General features: G+C 36.3%; 1 protein-coding gene across 5 annotated transcripts in view; it reads right to left on the bottom strand.

Moving 5' to 3' along the window:
* The window catches only part of SRP54 (signal recognition particle 54), a 65009-nt gene that overhangs the window by 24941 nt on the left and 19493 nt on the right, over positions 1-20575 (bottom strand). For all 5 annotated transcript variants that reach the window (XM_074213366.1, XM_074213368.1, XM_074213365.1 and 2 more), the window contains exons 2-4: positions 12003-12115; positions 5219-5310; positions 3800-3884 (exon numbers count right to left, since the gene is read on the bottom strand). In XM_074213366.1, coding sequence (XP_074069467.1) covers positions 3800-3884; positions 5219-5310; positions 12003-12080 — 255 coding nt within the window. In that variant the 5' untranslated portion in view covers positions 12081-12115. The remainder of the gene's footprint in view (positions 1-3799; positions 3885-5218; positions 5311-12002; positions 12116-20575) is intronic.

Raw genomic sequence — 20575 nt, 5'->3', positions numbered from 1 at the left:
ATAATTCCATTTCTTTGGAAGCTAAACAGTTCAGTTCAAAAAGAATATTTTGAGTCTATGTACAAGGCACTGGGCTATAAACTGTCACTACAAGGGCAAATAACCAAAATAATTCCTCCCCTCAAGGAGTTTGATGATGTTTATTTATCTTTCTTTTGTAAAGAAGACCATGACATAAGGGAGGTGATATCACAACAAGCAACTGAATTGGATTTGAGTGGGGGGCAGGGAACTGTGCTATGTCACCAGCCTCACCTACTCCCCTGAAGCCCTCTGGGTCCACAGGTCAGATATGAATCAGAATGACTAGAAATGGCCCTGCAAACTAGGCAATCAGGGTTAAGTGGCTTGCTCGAGATAACTAGCTACCGGGGGCGGAGCCAAGATGGCCACATGAGGGGATCCAGTCTTAGGAGCTCTCTGATAAAAACTCAAACTAAGAAATCTAACTAAATTTTCAAGAGACAGAACCCACAAAGGGACCCAGTGAGGCAGTTCTCCAACTCAAGGTAACCTGGAAAAGAGCAGAAAGGCTCTGCCCTCCGGGGCCAGAGGGGAGCACCAGCACAAAGTGGGGAAACATCAGGTGACCTCTGCCAGAGCGAGCCCAGCCCTCAGGGCACACAGCCAGCAGCCTGGTCTTTTGGCAGCCTAGACCCGGAAACAGAAGCAGGTGGACCTGGTAAGCAGGAGCCCCCAGGGCATGAGCCCATTGAGTTGAGGGAGGGGAGTGAAGAGAGACTGCCCAGCTCTGTCCTCTGCCCCTGGAACAGGACTCTGGGGCTCTCTGATCACATTCAGATCCTGATCACAGTCTAGGCCCCCACATAGAACAGCAGGGCCCCCCCCCACCTCAGCCCCATGGCAGAGGGGGGCGCTTTCGGTCATTCACAGACCAGGAGGGAGGACAGAGCCTCACACACTGAGACCTTTGTGGGAGTGTCCCAAAAGCTCAGGAAGCACCCCCAAAAAACAGGCTTAGGCTGGGAAAATGAACAAAGAAACAAGAGGAAGACCATTGAGAAATATTTTGCAAATGAGCCCAAGAAGGATCAAAATACTCAGTCTGAAGATGAGGAAGCACAAGCTCCTGCATCTAAAGACTCCAAGAAAAAACAGAAATTGGGCTCAGGCTATGATAGAGCTCAAAAAAGACTTTGAAAATCAAATGAGGGAGTTAGAAGAAAAACTGGGAAAAGAAAGGAGAGAGATGCAGGAAAAACATGAAAATGAAGTCAGCAGTTTAGTCAAGGAAATCCAAAAAAATGCTGAAGAAAATAACATGCTAAAAAACAGCTTAGGTCAAATGGATAAAACAGTTCAAAAAGTTATTGAGGAGAAGAATGTTTTAAAAAGCAAAATTGGACAGATGGAAAAAGAGATAAGAAAACTCTGAGGAGAATAAATCCTTCAAGACAAAGAATAGAATTCAGGGAGATTGATGAATTTACCAGAAATCAGGAATCAATACTTCAAAACCAAAAAAATGAAAAATTAGAAGAAGATGTGAAATATCTCATTGAAAAAACAACTGATATGGAAAACAGAAAGATAATTTGAAAATCATTGGAATACCTGAAAGTCATGATCAGGAAAAGAGCCTTGACATCATTTTCAAAGAATTACTACAGGAAAATTGCCCTGATATTCTAGAAGCAGAGGGCAAAATAGAAATGGAGAGAATCCACCAATCCCCCCCCCCCCGAGAAAGAGATCCCAAAAAAACAACCCCTAGGAATATTATAGCCAAGTTCCAGAACTCCCAAGTCAAAGAGAAAATATTACAAGCAGCCAGAAGGACACAGTTCAAATATCGTGGAGCTGCAGTCAGGATCACACAGGACTTAGCAGCAGCTACATTGGAAGCTCATAGGGCTTGGAATACAATATACCGGAAGGCAAAAGAGCTTAGAATGCAGCCAAGAATGAACTACCCAGCAAGGCTGAATGTCCTCTTCCAGGGAAAAAGATGGACTTTCAATGAACCAGGGGAATTTCAAAGGTTCCTTTTGGAATGGCCAGAGCTGAACAGAAGGTTTGATCTTCAGATACAGGACTCAGGTGAAGCATGGAGATTGGAGGAGAGGGGGGAAATATGAGGGACTTAATGAGGATGAACTGCATGTATAGAAAAATGATACTGACAATATTCATATGAACCATCTCAGTTAATAGAGCAGGTAGAGGGAGCTTTTATAGTTGAAGCACAGGAGAAAGTTGAATTAGAAGATAAAATATGGTGTAAAAATGGAGTCAATAAGGAAAAAAAGGGAAATGGAATGGGAGAAAGAAAAAGGAGAGGGGGAATAGTCCAAGCTATTTCACATAATAAGATTTTTTTTTTATTACAATGAGCTATTGCAATGATATGGAAGGGGGGAGGCAAGGGGGGATGAGGGAACCTTTGCACTCATCAGAGATGGCTAGGAAAGGAAACAGCAAATACACTCAATGGGGTATAGACAACTGGAGTAAGAAGGAGGGGGGAGCAGGGGGAAGGGGTGGGGAAGTGAATAAGGAGGAGAGGATGGACCATGGGGGGACAGTGGTCAGATATAACATATTTTCTTTTTTACTTCTTGCAATGGGCTGGGATTGGATGGCCTGCCCAGGACCATAGGGCCAGGTGGATTCTGGGCCTTAGGGGTGGTATGTGGGCTCAGGGCTTCTTGGCCCCAGGACCAGGGATCTGTTTGCTGCGTCACTCAGTGACCCTAAAGCAGAGTCAGAGTGAAAGGAGAGAGAAAATATAGTACATGGTAGTGGAGAAATAAGAAAGGAGGGAGTTGTGATCAGCAATGGCAACGTTGGAAAAATATGGAAGTAACTTTTGTGATGGACTTATCATAAAGAATGTGATCCACTCACGACAGAGTTGATGGTGTTGGAACAAAGACTGAAACACATTTTTTGTTATTATTATTTGGGGGAGGGTGCAGGGCAAGTGGGGCTGGGTGGCCTGCCTGGGGCCACATAGCAGGTTGATCATTGGGTGTCTGGGGCGGGATTCGGAGCCAGGTGCTCCTGGCTCAAGGGCCAATGCTCTGTCTGCCACCCAGCCACCCCTACCATTATTACTATTTTATTTGGGGTCTTTTCTTTTCCCCCTTCTTTTTGGTTTTTGCAGGGCAGTGGCGATCGGGTGGCTTGCATGTCAAATGGCTGGATGATTATTGGGTTTACGAGGCTGGATATGGACTCGGGTGCTCGTGGCTCCAGGGCTGGTGCTTCGTCCATTCCACCACCTGGCCATACCTACAATTATTACTATTTTTTTTTAATTTTAATTTTTTTTCTCCCCCCTTTACTTTTTTGCCCAAGCAAGTCTATCTATATTCATGGGGGGGATGGGTATTTTGTTTACTTGTAAACAAGTATATTTTATTAATGTAAAGAAAAACATTTGTACAAAATGAGAATAAAAAATGAATTAAAAAAATTTAATTTAATTTAATTTAAAAAAAAGAAAAAAGATAACTAGCTAACAACTGTCAAGTGTCTGAGGCTGGATTTGAATTTAGATCCTTCTGACTACAGGGCTGGTGCTCTAACCTACACCACCTAGCTGTCCTAAATGAATATAATTTGTCTTCAAAGACAATTTCTGAAGATTATTTCTTTTCTATAATGTTAACAAATATATAGATTCACAGTGACTTATATTTCACAATATTCAATAGTTAAAATTGTCCTTTTAAAGATTTGATGAATTGTCCTAAATAAATTTTATAACTATACAAGAAGGTTCAGCCATTTAATCTATGCAGAAAATTACAGTATATATTTAGTATAGTTTTACCTTCACAAGTTCCTTAAATACAGCATGCTGAATCATTTTTCTTTTGTTTAGACCAGATGCCATCTCTTCAAGATCAATAGCAGACCTACACAAAAGTGATATTCGAGCTTTTTTATAAAAGAAAAAACAGCCATTCCCATAGTTCACAAAATGTGTTTCCAGAAAAGAATTCCAGTATATTTCAAAGCATAATTTTATTTATTTAGTTTTTTTAGTTTTTGCAAGACAATGGGGTTTAGTGGCTTGCCCAAGGCCACACAGCTAGGTAATTATTAAGTGTCTGAGACCAGATTTGAACTCAGGTACTCCTGACTCCAGGGCTGGTGCTCTATCCACTGCACCACCTAGCCGCCCCTTAAAGTATAATTTAAAAATCTTCAATCTTTAGTATGTATGGCCTTAAGTTTAAAAATTAGGTAATTCACAAGGGATAAGTATTATTACTTAGTTATTTTAACTATTAAGGATACTCATTCCATTTTACCTGCTGAACAGTTTAAGATTATGATTTACTGAAATCCTTTTCTACAAAAAGACCCATAATTTTACATCTGAATAGACATCAGAAAGTTTTTATTTAAAGGTATCAGAAGAAAACAGTATGCCACCATTTTTCAAACTTTCTAAACCAAAAAACATAAAAATATTTGTTCTAGCCTCATTATAATCACTTTTCTAATATGCTAAAAAACCCTGGAAGTTTGTGTCTTCAAATTTTTCCATTCAGAGAACAAGAGTAAATGCTTTGGATTGGAGAAAAGTACTGTATAGTGTTCTAGCTTAAGTCATAAAGTCCAAACAGTAATGGTTTGAATATGAACAACAGAGAAATTCTGATTAAAGTATAATGATGCTATTTTCTATCTGCTTTGAACACAGGCAAATCTACCTTTTTTAGGGGAATATTATAATTATTGAGACTAGATGGCTTACTTTACTACCTTCTACAACATAAAGGGGGGGGAAGGGGAGAAGATGGTGATAAAGGGTTAATACAAAGTTGCTTAAGTGGATCTTTAACATCATCTGGAGAAGATAATATACCAACAAATTTCTAAGAAAACTCCCAAAAGCTAAATAGTTAACAAGAAAATTCCATTTTAAAAAGGATCTACCATTTTATAATTATAGAATGATAATCTGGAGTTTGTTCTTTGAATGATAAAATAATATTTATATAAGAAATATATGCATTAGTAATTTAAGCCTCACAACCCTGTGAGTTAGGTAGTGTGGATATTATTATCCTTATTCGACCATCAATATTGAACTATATTATGCAACCCAGGTTTTGACCAGAATATTTCTTTCCCTAAAGCTCTTTTGTAAATAATTTCTATGGTTTCCAGGCAATTACTCTCCACAGCACAAACAAGAATCTTGTTTTATATGACTTCTTATTGACTTTATTTAACTTACTTGACATTTTCTCGGAGCTGTTTCACCAGCTTAATATTAACATCAGCTTCCAATAAGGCTGTGCAGACTTCTTTAAGCATAGCATTTAAAACCTAAAAAATGAAACCTGCCATTAGAAACCACAAGCTTTTTATTTTATTCAAAAACACAAAAACAATGGTCTCAAAAATCACTCTAAATTATTAGTTTATAAAGGTAAGACAACATCCTATTTTGTTTACATAGCTGAACTAAAAAGATGAAATAATTTTTTTTTTTGGTTTTTGCAAGGCAAATATGGCTTGCCCAAGGCCACACAGCTAGGTAATTATTAAGTGTCTGAGACCAGATTTCAACTCAGGTACTCCTGACTCTAGGGCCGGTGCTCTATCCACTGGGCCACCTAGCCGCCCCTAAAAGATGAAATAATAATTTCCTTTAGGATTATTTTAAACTTATTAATACATTTTAGCATGACACTTACCAAACACCCAAACAATCCTCCCCTTCATATTCACAACAAAGCACATCTTTCAGAATTTATTAATTATTAAAAGAATATATCCTTTAATTCTGACAATGCTACAAACACTGTACAAAACTACAACTAAAAAGTATTTTACTGCTGGGGGAATATTCCCAATAAAACCATTTCAGGGTTAATATTCCTAGTGAAGTTCTCTCCAGGTTAAGAAATATTAAAGAAAGAATAATTATTCTTAAACTATTTCTAGAAGAAAGCCCCTTGTATTTCAAACAGGTGGCTCACTCTCCTAAATTTTGATAAGACTACTTTTACTGACTACTAGAAGTATAGTAGACTTTTTCCCCATGAGAAAAACCTTGCATTCCAAAGAAGCTCATAAGCTTCATCTTGTTTGATGATAAGTAGACTGCTCCTAGATCTTGTATTCCAAGATGAGTTACATCACTTAAATAAGATAGTTATAAATCTGAAGGTTATTCTTACCATCTGGATGGTGAGATAATATTTTATGAAAACTTTTCATTCTTTTCTTTTGCTGGGGTAGATTTTCACAAGTAGAATGTAACTCTGAAGACTAACCAATGAATTGACAGAGAGGGATGATAGGAAAGAAGAGGGCATCGTCTTAGGCTATATAATCTTGCTTGACTGTCAGTTCAGGGCAGTTCCTTGATCTTCACTGCCTTTGTGAGACTTGGAGTGTGCCCTTTTCTCGAAAATAGTCAAAATAAACTTTTTATTTTTGCTTTGAGGAGTCTCTATTTTTTTAAAGTGGATTTTTATCCCCACACAGTGCTTCTCAACTGAACTTTATAGTTATAGCCATTGTATATAATGTTATTTTAACTTTATTTTTTATTATTTGAGTTTATTTTGCAACACATTATATAAATCTTTACAAACTTCTTTGAATTCTTCATATTTTCACTCCTTAAAGAATAGTAAGATTCCATTATAACCATAAATCAAAATAATTTATTAAGCTCTTTTTCCTCAACCATATATTATTCCTATCCCCCAATCACTAGGCTTATCCTTATTTAAAATATAACTTTTTTAGTCATAAGTACCACTGTAAAGAACATTTGTATTATGTATGTATGTATGTATATATATATATATATGTCTATTCTTGCCACGAATGAGCTTTATGGGGCCATTTGGAAGCAAAAGTGGGATCTCTGGACTGAAAGACATAAATAAATTAATCATTTTTTTGCATAAATCTAAATTGTTTTATAGAATGACTCAGCTGATCCAAAGCTGCATCCACCACTAATTGTATCTTTCTTCCCACAGACCCCTTTGAATTGAATTTTCTCAACTCATTAACATCTTTCCCAGCTTCATGAGACATTTAAAGGTGATTGAAATTTATACTTCTCTATTAGCAGTTTTGAACATTTTTTTACTTAAACATTTGATTATTGACAGGTTTGTATTTCTCCCTGCAAAAATTGCTTAAATCCTTTAACCTCTTCTCTGAGAATTTTCTTTCAATTATCTACTGATTTTGGTTATCACTAGCAAAAAAGGTTTGTCCATTCAAATATTTTCTTCTAATTTTAGATGTACTGTGCAATGGCTTTATAGTTCTGGATAATCAAGATTGTCTGTTTTGTCTGTTATGATCTTTTCTATCCCAACTTTTGGATCCAAATTCTTGTCCTATCCATAATGATGAAAAATATCCTTGTGAGTTCCTTTAATTTTTAAGATGATTTTACAAAAAGAGATTGCTTATCCATTTAGAATTTATTGTGGTAAAATATTTTTCTTTTCTTTTGGAGACAATCAGGGTTAAAAGACTTGTCTAGGATGATACAATTAAATTCAGATACTCCTCACTCAAGGACCAATGCTGTATAGCTGTGCCACCTAGCTGCCCTTTAAATCTATTTTTCACTAGACTACTTTCCAGTTTTTCCTGCAGTTGTCAAATAATGAATCCCCTTTCCTAGTTATCTTCTTGAGTTTATGAAATACTAGTCTACTAAGTGCCTATGTTTTCAAGGTTTATATCTACTTTTTTACACTGAATTACTTTCTTATTCTTAATACAGTAGCAGACAGTTTGATATATATTTCTTAGTAGTAAAAATTGGAATCTAATAGCACCAAGCTCTGCCTCTTCCTACTTTTCCCATTATATCAATTAACTTCCTTGACTTTTTATTACAAATAAATTTTATTACTTTATTGAATCTTATTTCTCATTTCAATTGATATATTGCTAAATAATTCAGATAGTATGATCTTTTTTTAATAATACTGGTTTTATCCAAGAATGAACAATTAAATCTTCATGTAATTATTTGTTTTTTAAATCTACAAAGAATGTATTGCTATTGCATTTTATCTATGCTGTTGCAATTTATCTTAACAAATTAATTCCCAGGTACTTATAACTTTTTTTTTACATGATCATAGTTTTTCTCAGTATCCTTTACCTTTCCCCATTGAGGGAGCCATCCAATAAAAAAAAAAACCCCAGTATTTTAGAAGGGTAGCACAGGGAAAAAGGGAAAAGGAAGGAAGAAAGGAGAAAAACAAATAGTTCAACTGACCAGTATGAAAAAGTCTAAAAACATGTTCAATGTGCTATATATATCTGTGGGCCTCCCACTCTTCTGAGTCACATTTGATTTATATAATTTTTCTATGTTCACATTTGATTTTTCTATGTGTGGTTGTTTTTTCCATTTAAGAGTGCCAGGTCTGAAATCAAAAAGACTCATCTTCCAAAGTTAAAACCTGGCCTCAGAAACTTACTAACAGTGTGACTTTGGGAAAGTCACTTAACCCTGTTTGGCTCAGTTTCTCATCCATAAAAGCTGGAGAACAAAGTCACTTCCACATCTTTGCCAAGAAAATCCCCAAAATGGGGGGTGGTGGTGTCACAAATAATTTGACACAAATGAAAAACGACTGAATTACACAAAAGTTATTGACTCTGTATTTTTGGCCATTTTACTCAATTCATATGGATATTTAATCAATTTTTGCAACCCATTAATTTTCAATACATTCATGTACCAGTTTAACCCTTCTCCATACAATGAGCATCTACCTTCTTTCCAATTCTTTTTGATCATGAAAAGTGCTAATTTTGGTTTATTTTTTTCTTCATTGGGAGTTTTCAACATTCATCCATTTGCAAATTTATGAATTACTCATATTTTCTACCATCCTTCTTCTCTTCCCCCTCCCCATGGTGGCAAACAATTTTGTTAAAATTGTACTTGTATAACTGTGTTCAACTTGGTGTTTTCTTAAATGGAATTGCTCTAGATTTTTTTTCTCCTCATTTTTGTTGGTAACATAAAGAAAAGCTGATGATTTTGTGAATTTACCTTTATTCTGCTACTTTGATTTATGAATTTGTTATCACTGATTCACAATGACAACAATATAAAGTCATCTTAGAACAATAAACAATCTTGAGTCAAATATGACAGTGTTGGTGTCACAGATTTATTTTGCTTCTTCTTTGTCTATTTTTATCCCCTTAATTTTATTTTCATTTTTTTTTGCTATATCTAGTATTTTTAAGACTAAAGAATAGTGGCAACAGTTAAGTATTCTTACTTTACTCCTAATTTTAGTGGAAAAGCATATCCTGAATCCTCATTATAAAACAATAATTCTAGATAGATAATTTTTAAAGAAAAGTCCATTTATTTTTAATCACTATGCTTTAATAAGCTTTCAGATAAGACAATCTATTTTTATTCTAAAATGAATTAACAACCATCAAAGGATAAACAAGTTTCAAGGCCTCGGGATTTTGTTCTATTGAAAATTTTAATATAATAAAAATAGCCCCTGCTAGAGCATTATATAAGAAATTGTATGTTATATAGAATAATATAAGAAACATGGGATGTCATATGAGTAAGCTACATAACTGTTTCTTTGTACCATTACTACTTCAATGGTTATAGTCACATTTTGGGGGAGGAGGAAAATAATTAACTATTTTTTTAAGTATCTGAATGTACTCAACAGGAATAAACTCAAATTTTCCTTCAAAAAAAATTTTAGGACTTCTAAAGACTGAAAATAAATGAGAATACAAATTTCTCAGAACAAATTACTTGGTTTAGAGAAAAATGTCAATATTGAATGTCTTGGTCTAACCATTTAAAAAACATATCAATGACCCATAAGTAATTCAGAAAAACTATAAAATTAAATAGTGCACTAAATATTTATACAAATAAAAATACGTAGTATTCATTTAGATTAATATTTTCAAGCTTTTTTAATAAACATTACAAAAATAATGCATACAGTGTGGTAAAGCATAAGTCTTTACCATTAACTCCATCTCTATTTTACAGATAAGAAAAATTATCACCAAAAAAAAATTTAGCACCTCATGCAGGAAGTTAGCTAACCTGAATTTAGCTCAATTTCTCATAATGAATATGCCTGAATGATAGGAGGGTCCAAATTAAGAGTATGAAAAGTCTTGTATTTTTTATGTCAATGAAGTTTTTTATTCTAGCACAAAAATAAATGTATATTTTCTATTTTTAAATAAGCATAGTCCCTGAAAACTTACAAAGTTCTACTCATATTCACAAAGAAAAGGCTTTGTGGAAACACCCTTGCCCTTCTATTTCAGAAGTTTCCCCTTTGGACTATTAAGAAAGAACTGGTTATAGTACAAAGAAAGAACTTTTAGGTGTAAAAATATGTGTATTTTTAAAGACAATACTAAAAAATATTCTCTAGTATACCTTAGGCAGCTTACCTTTAGGTAAGGCTTTGCTACCTATGTGAACCTATCTGCCTATCCACAGTGAACAATGTATAATACAGAAGGAATTATAGAAGTTGACTACTCAGTAGCTGCCATATTGTTTCCTATCATGTATTGCTCTGGCATCAATTTTCCTTGTCATTCACACTAAGAAAATATAAAGTTTTATAGGGTTGGATCGGCAAATACTAGTAGTTTTAGATGTTATTTACCAGTTTCCATTGGAAAGAAAAATAAGGACGTTTATTAATTATTCTTAATTCTAAAGTTAAATAAATTAAAATATTTATATATATATATATCTTAAACAGTAATAACATAATAAAGTTTAGAATAAGTCTCACTTTCTGATGCAAAATTCAAAAACAACAAATTAAAACATATTTGAAAAATTTTAATTGTAGAATATTACCAAGACAGAATTTCAGAAAAATAATTTATTTGTTTGCATGAAATATTTATGCAAAGAATAGTTTATAAAAATGCTAATTATTCTTCCCTTCTCTCCATATTAGTTATAAATATTCTGATATTCCAAAAAACTGAGAGAGAATACATTACAATGAAATTAATAAAACTAAAAATAAGGACATTCACAGATCTGGCTAAAATCAGCTTCTAAAAAGGACATTCACAAATCTGGGGAATATCAGCTTCTAAAATTTCAAAATAATAAAGGAACTTAGATAGGAAATGAAATGCAGTACCATTATCATTAACAGTTAGGAAAAGGAAGAACTGAGGTGACAAGGGACTGAGATTAAAGAAAGTTCAAAAGAGCATATTTTAAAGCTTCAATTATTATTGAAGGAAGAAATGAGGTATCAAATTTAGGAGGACCTAGTAATCAGATAAGAAAGAGAGAGAATAACACTAGATCTAAATTAATGTCAAAAGGCAATATTACCTAATTTTTTGTGCTAAAGTTTTATTTAAGGTAATTATTTCTAGGAAAGAGAGGCTAAAAATAAGCTGACAAGATAATCCTAAACACTTATGTGGATTTTGCATGACAAGTAAATTTCATAAAAATAAATATGAGCAGAAGTAGTACAAATATATAGCTCCTGCTTGAACTCAGAAGAAGAAATAAGAGTCTAAATGGGTAGCCTAGACTAGAGGGGTAAAAGACAGGGCCCACAGGCTTTAAGGCAGCCCACAACACTCCTAAAAACCTCTGAAATTATATTAAAAAGGAACTGAAGAATAATTTAATAAAATAAATGAAAATGCAATAAAGTATAAATAATGTTAAAATGGATTTCTAAGTCAATATGTGGTCTACAGGGTTCCTTATTGTGATTTAGTGCCCCCTATTTCTATTTAAGTTTGACACCAAATACAATTCTTTTTTTTTTTTTTTTTTTTTTTTTTTTTTAGGTTTTTGCAAGACAAATGGGGTTAAGTGGCTTGCCCAAGGCCAAACAGCTAGGTAATTATTAAGTGTCTGAGACCAGTCTTGAAGCCAGGTACTCCTGACTCCAGGGCCGGAGCTTTATCCACTGCACCACCTAGCCACCCCACCAAATACAATTCTAACAAATACATACCTCCTCATTGATAATGGTGGCATTGCTCAATGATCGTAGAGCTGAGGTTATTTTTCTTCCAAGATCTGCTAATACCATCTTGGCAGCTTAATACAACCTTAAAAAGGTGATATCTAAAAGCAAACAAAAGCAAAAAACATTAAAGAGAAAAATGAAATATGAAGTAATATAAATATAAAACAATTTCAATTTAGATTTTTCAATCAATTTCCAATAATTATAAAATCTAGATTTTGGTGAGATTGGTTTTTGTCAAGTTGTAAAATATTTTATTTTAGAAAGGCATCTTTGGTACATTGGATACAGTGCTAGATTTGGAGTCAGGAAGCCCTGGATCCACACACTACCTCAAATATTAATAATCATGAGATTCCAGTTAAGTTACTTAACCTCTTCTGGACCTTAATTTCCTCATCTGTAAAATAAATAGGACTTGATGGTACTTAACATCCTTTCTAGCTCTAAATCTTTAATTCTTTGATTTTTAAGAGATCACTTTAAGGAAAAAAAAAGCAAACTCAATGCAAAATATTAAGGAAATTATTTGTTCCTAATCCAGAATCTTTTTTTAATGCGTCTTGTAAAAAACAGATACAAAAATTTCTGAAGCAGAACATCCTATCATACCAAGGAAGTATTTATTCTAGAATTTACTTGACACTGCTAGAAAAGTCATTATAAAAAAAAAAACTAGCAAAAAAGCACACAGCTAACTAAGTAAAAAAAAAAAAAAATCAACCACAGCATTAATTGTTCATGACAACTCTATAGTGAATGCTTTTGGTTAAGGTCATAGTTCTGTAACTTCATTTATCATATTAACTATTCTTTATTTACTTAGCATGACTGACAAAGGAGGAAACTTTTGAAGTTGCTGTACCCACACTGTAGCTTATATACCAAGAAAAATCTTTTATTTATCTTTTCTTTAAAGGGTAGAATTTATATTTTGCTTTTATTAATAGTCAAATCTTATTTGAATACATACTAGATCTGTTATATTTGATTTTTTTTGAAACAAAAAATGATAAGCTACAATTTAGAGTTGATAAACATTAATAGTATAATAGTTAATAGTATAAATTCATTAATGATTGAAATATTTCCTTTTTGGTTTCAGAAAATTCACATACTCTTGGTTCATATTTTCATAAAAATGAAATGTACTTCAAAACAACATCCTGAGACTTTATACTCACTTATCTACTTCTATGAAGAACATATCTAGGCACTTTTCAAAGTAATTGAAATAAGTTTGTTCATTTTGTCTGAACCATACACATAGTTGAGAAGCCAAGTACCAACAATTCTTCTCCTGCCTATTTCAATTCTAATCAAAATCTTCCTTCTTCTCTCTTTCTCCAGTTATGCAATCCTCAGAGTTTCATGCATCTGGGAGATTTGAGTACAGAGTGGAGGAGTGAGTCCAGTGGAATATTTCTAACCCCTAAGATCAAAAAAAATTGGAAGTTTGACCTTACAGTTCTTTTTTTTCTAATTTAGTATTTCATTTTTTCCTCAATTACATGAAAAATAATTTTCAACATTCATTTTAAAAATTGATTTACAAATTCTTTCCCTCCCTTCCCACTCCCTTTGATACAGGGGAATTAGGGCCTAGAGAAATATTATAATCTTATATATACTGGAAACAAATCTCTGTAATCTTTTCCATTCTGTTAAAATTTTATACACATACACACACACACACACACACACACACACACACATATATGTATATAATGAAATTTACTTTTGTAATCTTTTCTGCACTGTTAAAATGTCAGCTTTTTACTTTGACCTTGGCAACACGTTCACCTGTGAGTCAGGCTAAATTACCCAGGAGCAAAATATGCTACCTAAAACAAATAGGAGTCCCTCCTAATAGCACCCCTCTAATACGAGCACTTCCAAAACACTGTCCTTTTCACTGACCCTGAAGGAGCATTTAAGGGGAGTCTGGTGTGTAGTTCTGTCTGTTGGCTTTTTTTTTTTAACCCTGCACTCTGGGGTCAGAGGATCTTCCAGACCAATCACCCAACATTACCTTCTTTGAGAAGGTAAGCAATTTGAAATAAGTTACACATGTTATAAAGACCTTTTATAACATAGGTACAGAGAAAAAAAAGAAGATGGCAGTCAGGTTATAGTTTCTACTTGTTAAGATAAGAAATGGAGAAGAGCACAGACATCTTTGGTACTCATTAAATCAACCTTGGTACCCACACCTCCAGAGTACCCTATACAAATCCTCTGAATAGAAAGTTCAGAACTCAGATTGAAGACTCTGCCCCAAAATCCATTTATAAAGCCCTTACTTTCTCAATATGAATTGGACAGACTGAAATAAGTGAATTGCCTACCCCCTTTACCCCCTGGCCTCAGGCTAGTCATTTCTTCATTTCCCATAGGGCTCATCTATTCCAGAAGCCAATATGCTCCCTAAACCACATTCAACTACCCAAATTCCCCCCTCTTTCCCTATCCATCTTCTTACAATTCTTTTGGAGTGGCCTTGAGAGTAGGGACTATTTTTCTTCCTCTTACTTGTATCTCAGGACTTAGCACAGTATGAGGTACTTAATAAATGTGCTTAATAAGTATTTAATAAATGTTTACTGACTGCTAATTTGGCAGGAAAATAAATCTTATTCTTGATAGCTACTCTTGCTGTTTATCTAAATGATGCATCTTTTGTCAATTATAAACTTTTATTATTTTTCATCTGCAATTCCTTCCTCCTCAAATCTTTGCCAACTCACTGAGCATAGCTTCTATTGCACAAGAAAAAACAAGAGCATCAAGTGACACCACACATATACATATATAAAATAATAGATTTATTGCTGTATAAGTTTAAGTATATTAACAAATACATATCTCATAATATACTATTACATTATAACAAAATTAATAATAGAACATAATTTTATGATTACATATACAATTTTGCTTATGTCCAAAGAAAAAAAGCACAAGGGGCAGAGCCAAGATGGTGCCTTGGAATTCCTAGAAACTCATTCCCCCCAAAACTCCAAAAACCATAAAATTATGACTCTAGCCAAAATTTTGAGGGACAGAACCCACAGAAAGACTGAGTGATACAATTTCCCAGTCTAAGACAACTTGAAGTTCCACAGGAAAGGTCTGTTCACCAGGAACAGGGGTTGGAAAAAAGCTGCAGTGCAGCTACAGCTGCAACACAGCACAGTCAGGCCGGGGGCCTGGGTCAATGGCAGAGGGAGCAGTTTCCAGACTTCTTGGCTCAGGGATCATGAGACAACCAGAAGGTGTGGTGAGAGAACTCTGCTGCACCAGAGTGAATGCAGAGCAGAGCTCCGAACTCAGAGCAGCCTTGTGGTGAGAACCTGCAGAGGAAGTTGTTAGAGTCACCCAGCACGTCCAGAGCTCTCAGCCCATAGATGGTAAGGGGGTCAGGGGAGACTGCAGAGGTGTCTCTGCTCTCCCTGGGGCAAGACTCACTCAGTTATTTGTCCACACTCAGAACAAGTTTACAGTCTGGGGCCCCCACAATACCACCATAGCCAAGGAGGGAACCTCCTCACAGCTCCAGGGAAGGGGAGAGGGCCTGAACACAGGCAAGAGAGCAGTCAGAACCTCCCTGTGGGTTGTCCCAAAAAAAACCCCAAAGCCTTGGAAGTGCCATAAATCAGTCAATAGGATGTGGAAATGCTCAAACATCAGAAAAAGAAGAATCTGACCACAGAAAATTTATTTGGTCCCATGGAGGATCAAAATACATACTCAGATAACAAAAACAATCGAAACTTCTATATCCAAAACCTTCAAGAGAAATAGAAAATGGGCTCAGGCTATGGATGAACTAAAAAAAAAAAAAAAAGCGATTAAGGGAGGTAGAAGAAAAATTGGGAGGAGAAATGACCAAGCCAGCAACTTGGTGAAATAAATACAAAAACATATCAAAGAAAATAACATTAAAAACCAGTTTAGGCCAAATGGAAAAAGCAACACAAAAGGCAAATGAGGAGAAGGATGCCTTAAAGAGCAAAATTGACCAGCTGGAAAAAGGAGATTAAAAAAAAAGCTCTCTGAAGAAAATAACTCCTTCAAATGCAGAATGGAACTAAAGGAAGCTGATGACTTTGCAAGAACTCAGAAAGAAATAAAACTACACCAAAACTAAAATTTAGAAGAAAATGTAAAGTATCTCATTGGAAAAATAATGAACCTTGAAAACAGATCCAGAAGAGATAATTTTAAAATTATTGGACTACCTCAAAGACATGACCAGGAAAAGAACCTAGACTTCATTTTTAAGAAATAATTCAGTGAAATTGCCCTGACATGCTAGAAGCAGAGGGTGAATGGGTTAAAATGTGAGATTTCTTATAGAAAATACTTTAGTGGCTCCCCATCCTTTCTTCCTCACCTCCTCCTTCCTGCATTATGTACTTTAGGATATCCTTTTTATCACCCCCTTGTTCCAACTCCACCTGCATTAGGTACTTTGGGTAATATGTTTCATTTACATCCTGTTTATTTAGATTTCAAGCTTAGACTGTAAGATCACATCCTCAGCCAATGAGGATAACGGTCAGTGGTGTGCAGAGGCTGTCAGGGACCCCATATAATACCCTCATTGCTTGTACTTGCTGCCTCCTTTCAGTTCAGTGAAGGTGATGTCTACTTCTCATGAGAAACAAATAAAGCCTTTCATTTTGTACCTAGAGACATCTCCGAATTTTAATTTCGTTAAGTGTTAGCTTCTGTACCATACGGTTTTGGGGGCTCATGCAGGATCACTTGACCAGTGTAGGGGCTGGGCTGAGGGCTTCTTGAACCTAGCAAGACGGCGCCCTGCCTGATTTTTTTGGCAGCTTGCATGGATTTGGGGGCTCTTGTCCCTCCTCTGAGCAAAGTGACCTGAAGCTGAGTCGGTGCAAAGTGAAAACAAATTTCATGAGTGAAACTCCAACTGGTCATTGAGGATGGCAGTCAGGTCACTTCTATGGACGGAACCCAAAGGTAAGCCTGGACCTTGGAATATGAGCATTACTAGATTCCTGGAGGGTCAGGACCATTTGGGTGACTGAGGGTTGGAGGCAACTCCAACGAATTGGGCATAACAGGACCAGAGTTAAAGTACACTAGTTCCTTCCAAGTATATAAAATGGGAACAGCTCAGTCCAAGTCCCCCACGGAGAAAGAAATAAAGGTACCTATACATAGCCCCTTAGGGAATAAACTAAGCAACTGGAATGAGCTACCAAAATATAGCCATAAGAGTAAGAAGGGGGAACAAGTAAGAAGGGGGGCAGGCGGCTAGGTGGCTCAGTGGACTCCTGGAGTCAGGAGTACCTGGGTTCAATCAGGTCTCAGACACTTGATAATTACCTAGCTGTGTGGCCTTGGGCAAGCCACTTAACCCCATTTGCCTTGTAAAAACCATAAAAAAAAGAATAAGAAGGAAATGATAAAATGTTGTTTTGTATTGGGGCTTATGGCTCCCCAGCAGAAAAAATGTTTTTGAAACAAAAAGAAAATGATGAAAAGAAGGAAGAATGGAAGAAAGAATGTGATGCCTTCCTATCACTTCCTCCCCCTTATCCCCATCCCTGCCTGTTTCTCCTACCCTTGCTGCTTCTGCTACTGCCCTTGTGACTCCTATTGGGCCAGGCCCTCATGTTCCCCTAGGGAAGGAAATTAGGCAATTACAAAGGGATCTTAAAAACTACCCCTTGGGGTCACTGGATCCCAAAATACCAGAAGCTAAATTATACCCCTCAGGGAGATTCCCACCAGGCCAGGAACCAACGGGTATATAAGCTCAGCACTACTGACTCAGGCATTTTAAAAAGGAAATGAAAGGTTTAATGGAAAACCCCACAGGACTAGCAGAAAAATTTGACCAATTTCTGGGTCTGAACTTGTACATCTGGGGCAATCTACTGTCCATTTCTAATACCCTGTTTACATTGGAGGAATGGGGGATGACAAGAGGAGTGGCCATGAAGGAATGGGACCGCAAGCACCCCCCCCCACAGTGAGAATTGGAAAATTGTTCCTGCTGACCAAAAGTTTCCTATGGTGGATCCCCACAGGGACCACCATAACCCAGTTCATCGAGGGCATTTGCAGGACTTGAGGGAGTTGATAATTAGAAGTGCGACACCAAAGGCACAAAACTTAAAGAAAGCCTTTTTGGTGCTACGGGGAGAAAGGAGTCCCCTGTTGAATATCTAAATAAATTAAAAGAAAGCATGAGGAAGTACTATGGATTTGACCCTGACAACCCAGAAACTGAGGGCACCCTAAAATTATATTTTGTGATTAACACCTGGTCAGACATCAGTAGAAAATTACAGAAGATAGAAGGGTGGAATAATAAGTCCCTCACTAGTCTACTGGAGGAAACTACAAAAGTTTACACCAGAAGGAAGAATGAGAAACAGAAGCAGAAAGCCAAGGTTTTTGTACAAGTTGTAAAAAGATTAAATTCAGGAGGAAGAGAAGAGTTTAGAAGAGAAGAGGGATTCTGATTTGCAGGGCCTACTGAGGTTCTGGGAAGGAACTCCTCTGAAGCTGGGATGCTTAAGGGCAGAGGTTCAGGAAACAGGGTCCCAATAAAATGTTGGGTATGTCAAACAGAGGGACTGCCCAGGTAGGAAGAACAGCAAGCCTATTCCCTTTTAGAAATGGATGATGATTAGGGGAGTCAGGGGTTCTTTAGCACCCACCAGGAACCCTTAGTAAATTTGAGGGTAGGGCCAAGGGATGACAAATATTGTTTCTTCATAGACTGGGAACTACTAGAACTTCATTCATAAAGCTTCCAATGGGATTGGACTATCTAAGGAAACTGATTATCTCAGGAGTCAAGGGAGAAAACTTCCTAGTCCCTATAACCCAGAAACACGAAGTTAAATTGGGAAAACAAAAAACAATTAGCAAACTACTCCTGATCCCAGAAGCTGGAACCAATCTATTAAGGAGAGACTTTATTACTAAATTAGGCATAGCTTTCAACACCAAAAGGGACAAATATATGTCCTAGCAGAATAGTAAGGCTCTTAGAGGAGGATCAGGTTGATATTTTCCCCAACATCTGGACAAGACCCAATAACCCAGGCAGAACTGATATATAACCCTTCAAGGCCCAAGGGAGGTGTTCAGGAGCATTAGGCAATACCTAATCTCTCAGGAAGGCAGGGTGGGACTGAAGCCTGCCATACAAGGACTCCTAAAAAACTGCCTGATTGAACCCTATATCTCACCCTCCAACACTCCCATTCTGGAAAATTTAGATTAATTCAGGATTTAAGAGAAGTCAGTAAAGTGGTCCTGTCATTTCACCCTGTTGTCCCGGACCGGTATACCATTTTAGGAAAAAGTTCTAGTGCTAGCAAATGGTTCAGTGTGGTGGTTTTGAAGGACGCATTCTGGAGTTGACCCCTAGAAGAAGGAAGCAAAAAAAAAAATTTGCCTTCAAATGGGAGGACCCCAATAATGGAAGGAAACAATAGTTTCCTTGGTATATTCTGGCTCAAGTATATACCAAATCTCCAAATCTATTTGGGCAGGTTCTGGAAACATGCTTAGAGAATTTTACCCTGGTTGTGAGTACTAGAGTTCTGCAATATGTGGATGATTTACTGATTGCAGGAGATAATACAGAACACACTAGTAAGTATACTATAAAACTGCTGAATTTCTCAGATTTCCGGTCTCAAAGGAAAAGCTCCAGTTTGTAGAAAAAGAGGTCAAATATTTAGGATATATGATTTGTGAGGGAGATAAGAGGCTGAATCCAGCTAGGATCATGGGTATTCTGCACACTCTGTTACCTAAGACTAAGAAAGAGCTAAGGAAGATTTTGAGCCTAGTCAGATATTGTCGGGCCTAGGTCAACTTCTATGCACTGATCACTAAACCCCTATTGGAGCAGAGTCCAGACTGCATAGATTGAGATCCTGAAAGTAGACAAAACTTTGAGAAACTAAAACAAATGCTTATTTCACCCGCCCCCCCCTGCCCCCCCCCCCCCAGTGTTAGCACTCCCTAGAAAAGCCCTTTCAATTGTTTGTGAACATAGCCAAGAACAGGGTAGTGTTGGGAATCCTAGACCAAATAAGAGGAGAGCAAAGGAGACCCATAGCTTTCCTATCCAAAGACCCTTTAGCAAGAGGATGGCTCATCTGTGTGCAGGCAGTGGCAGCCACTGCTTTGTTGGTAGATGAAAGCAGAAAACTCACTTTTGGAGGAAGCCTCATTGTCAGTGTCAGGTTAGAACTATATTAAACCAGAAAGCAGGCATATGGTTGACTGACTCTAGAATCCTGAAATATGAAGCTATACTCTTAGAAAAAGACAATTTGATAATATCTCAAAATCATGATTTGAACCCAGTCTCACTTTTAACCTCAGTCCTAGAGTCTAACCCAGATGAAGAACATTGTTGTCTGGAACTAATAGAATATCAAACTAGAGTGAGGATTGAGGTGTCCTCACTACCAGGGTGACTCAATTGGTTCAATGATGGAAAATAGGAAAAAAGAGAGAATAGGTTTGAAATCATTGATGGAGACATGACC

This window comes from Macrotis lagotis, chromosome 1, assembly GCF_037893015.1.
Source record: "Macrotis lagotis isolate mMagLag1 chromosome 1, bilby.v1.9.chrom.fasta, whole genome shotgun sequence".
Classification (NCBI taxonomy): Eukaryota; Metazoa; Chordata; class Mammalia; order Peramelemorphia; family Peramelidae; genus Macrotis; species Macrotis lagotis.
The sequence above is the reverse complement of the archived record's forward strand: the minus strand, read 5'-3'. Positions and strand labels throughout refer to the sequence as shown.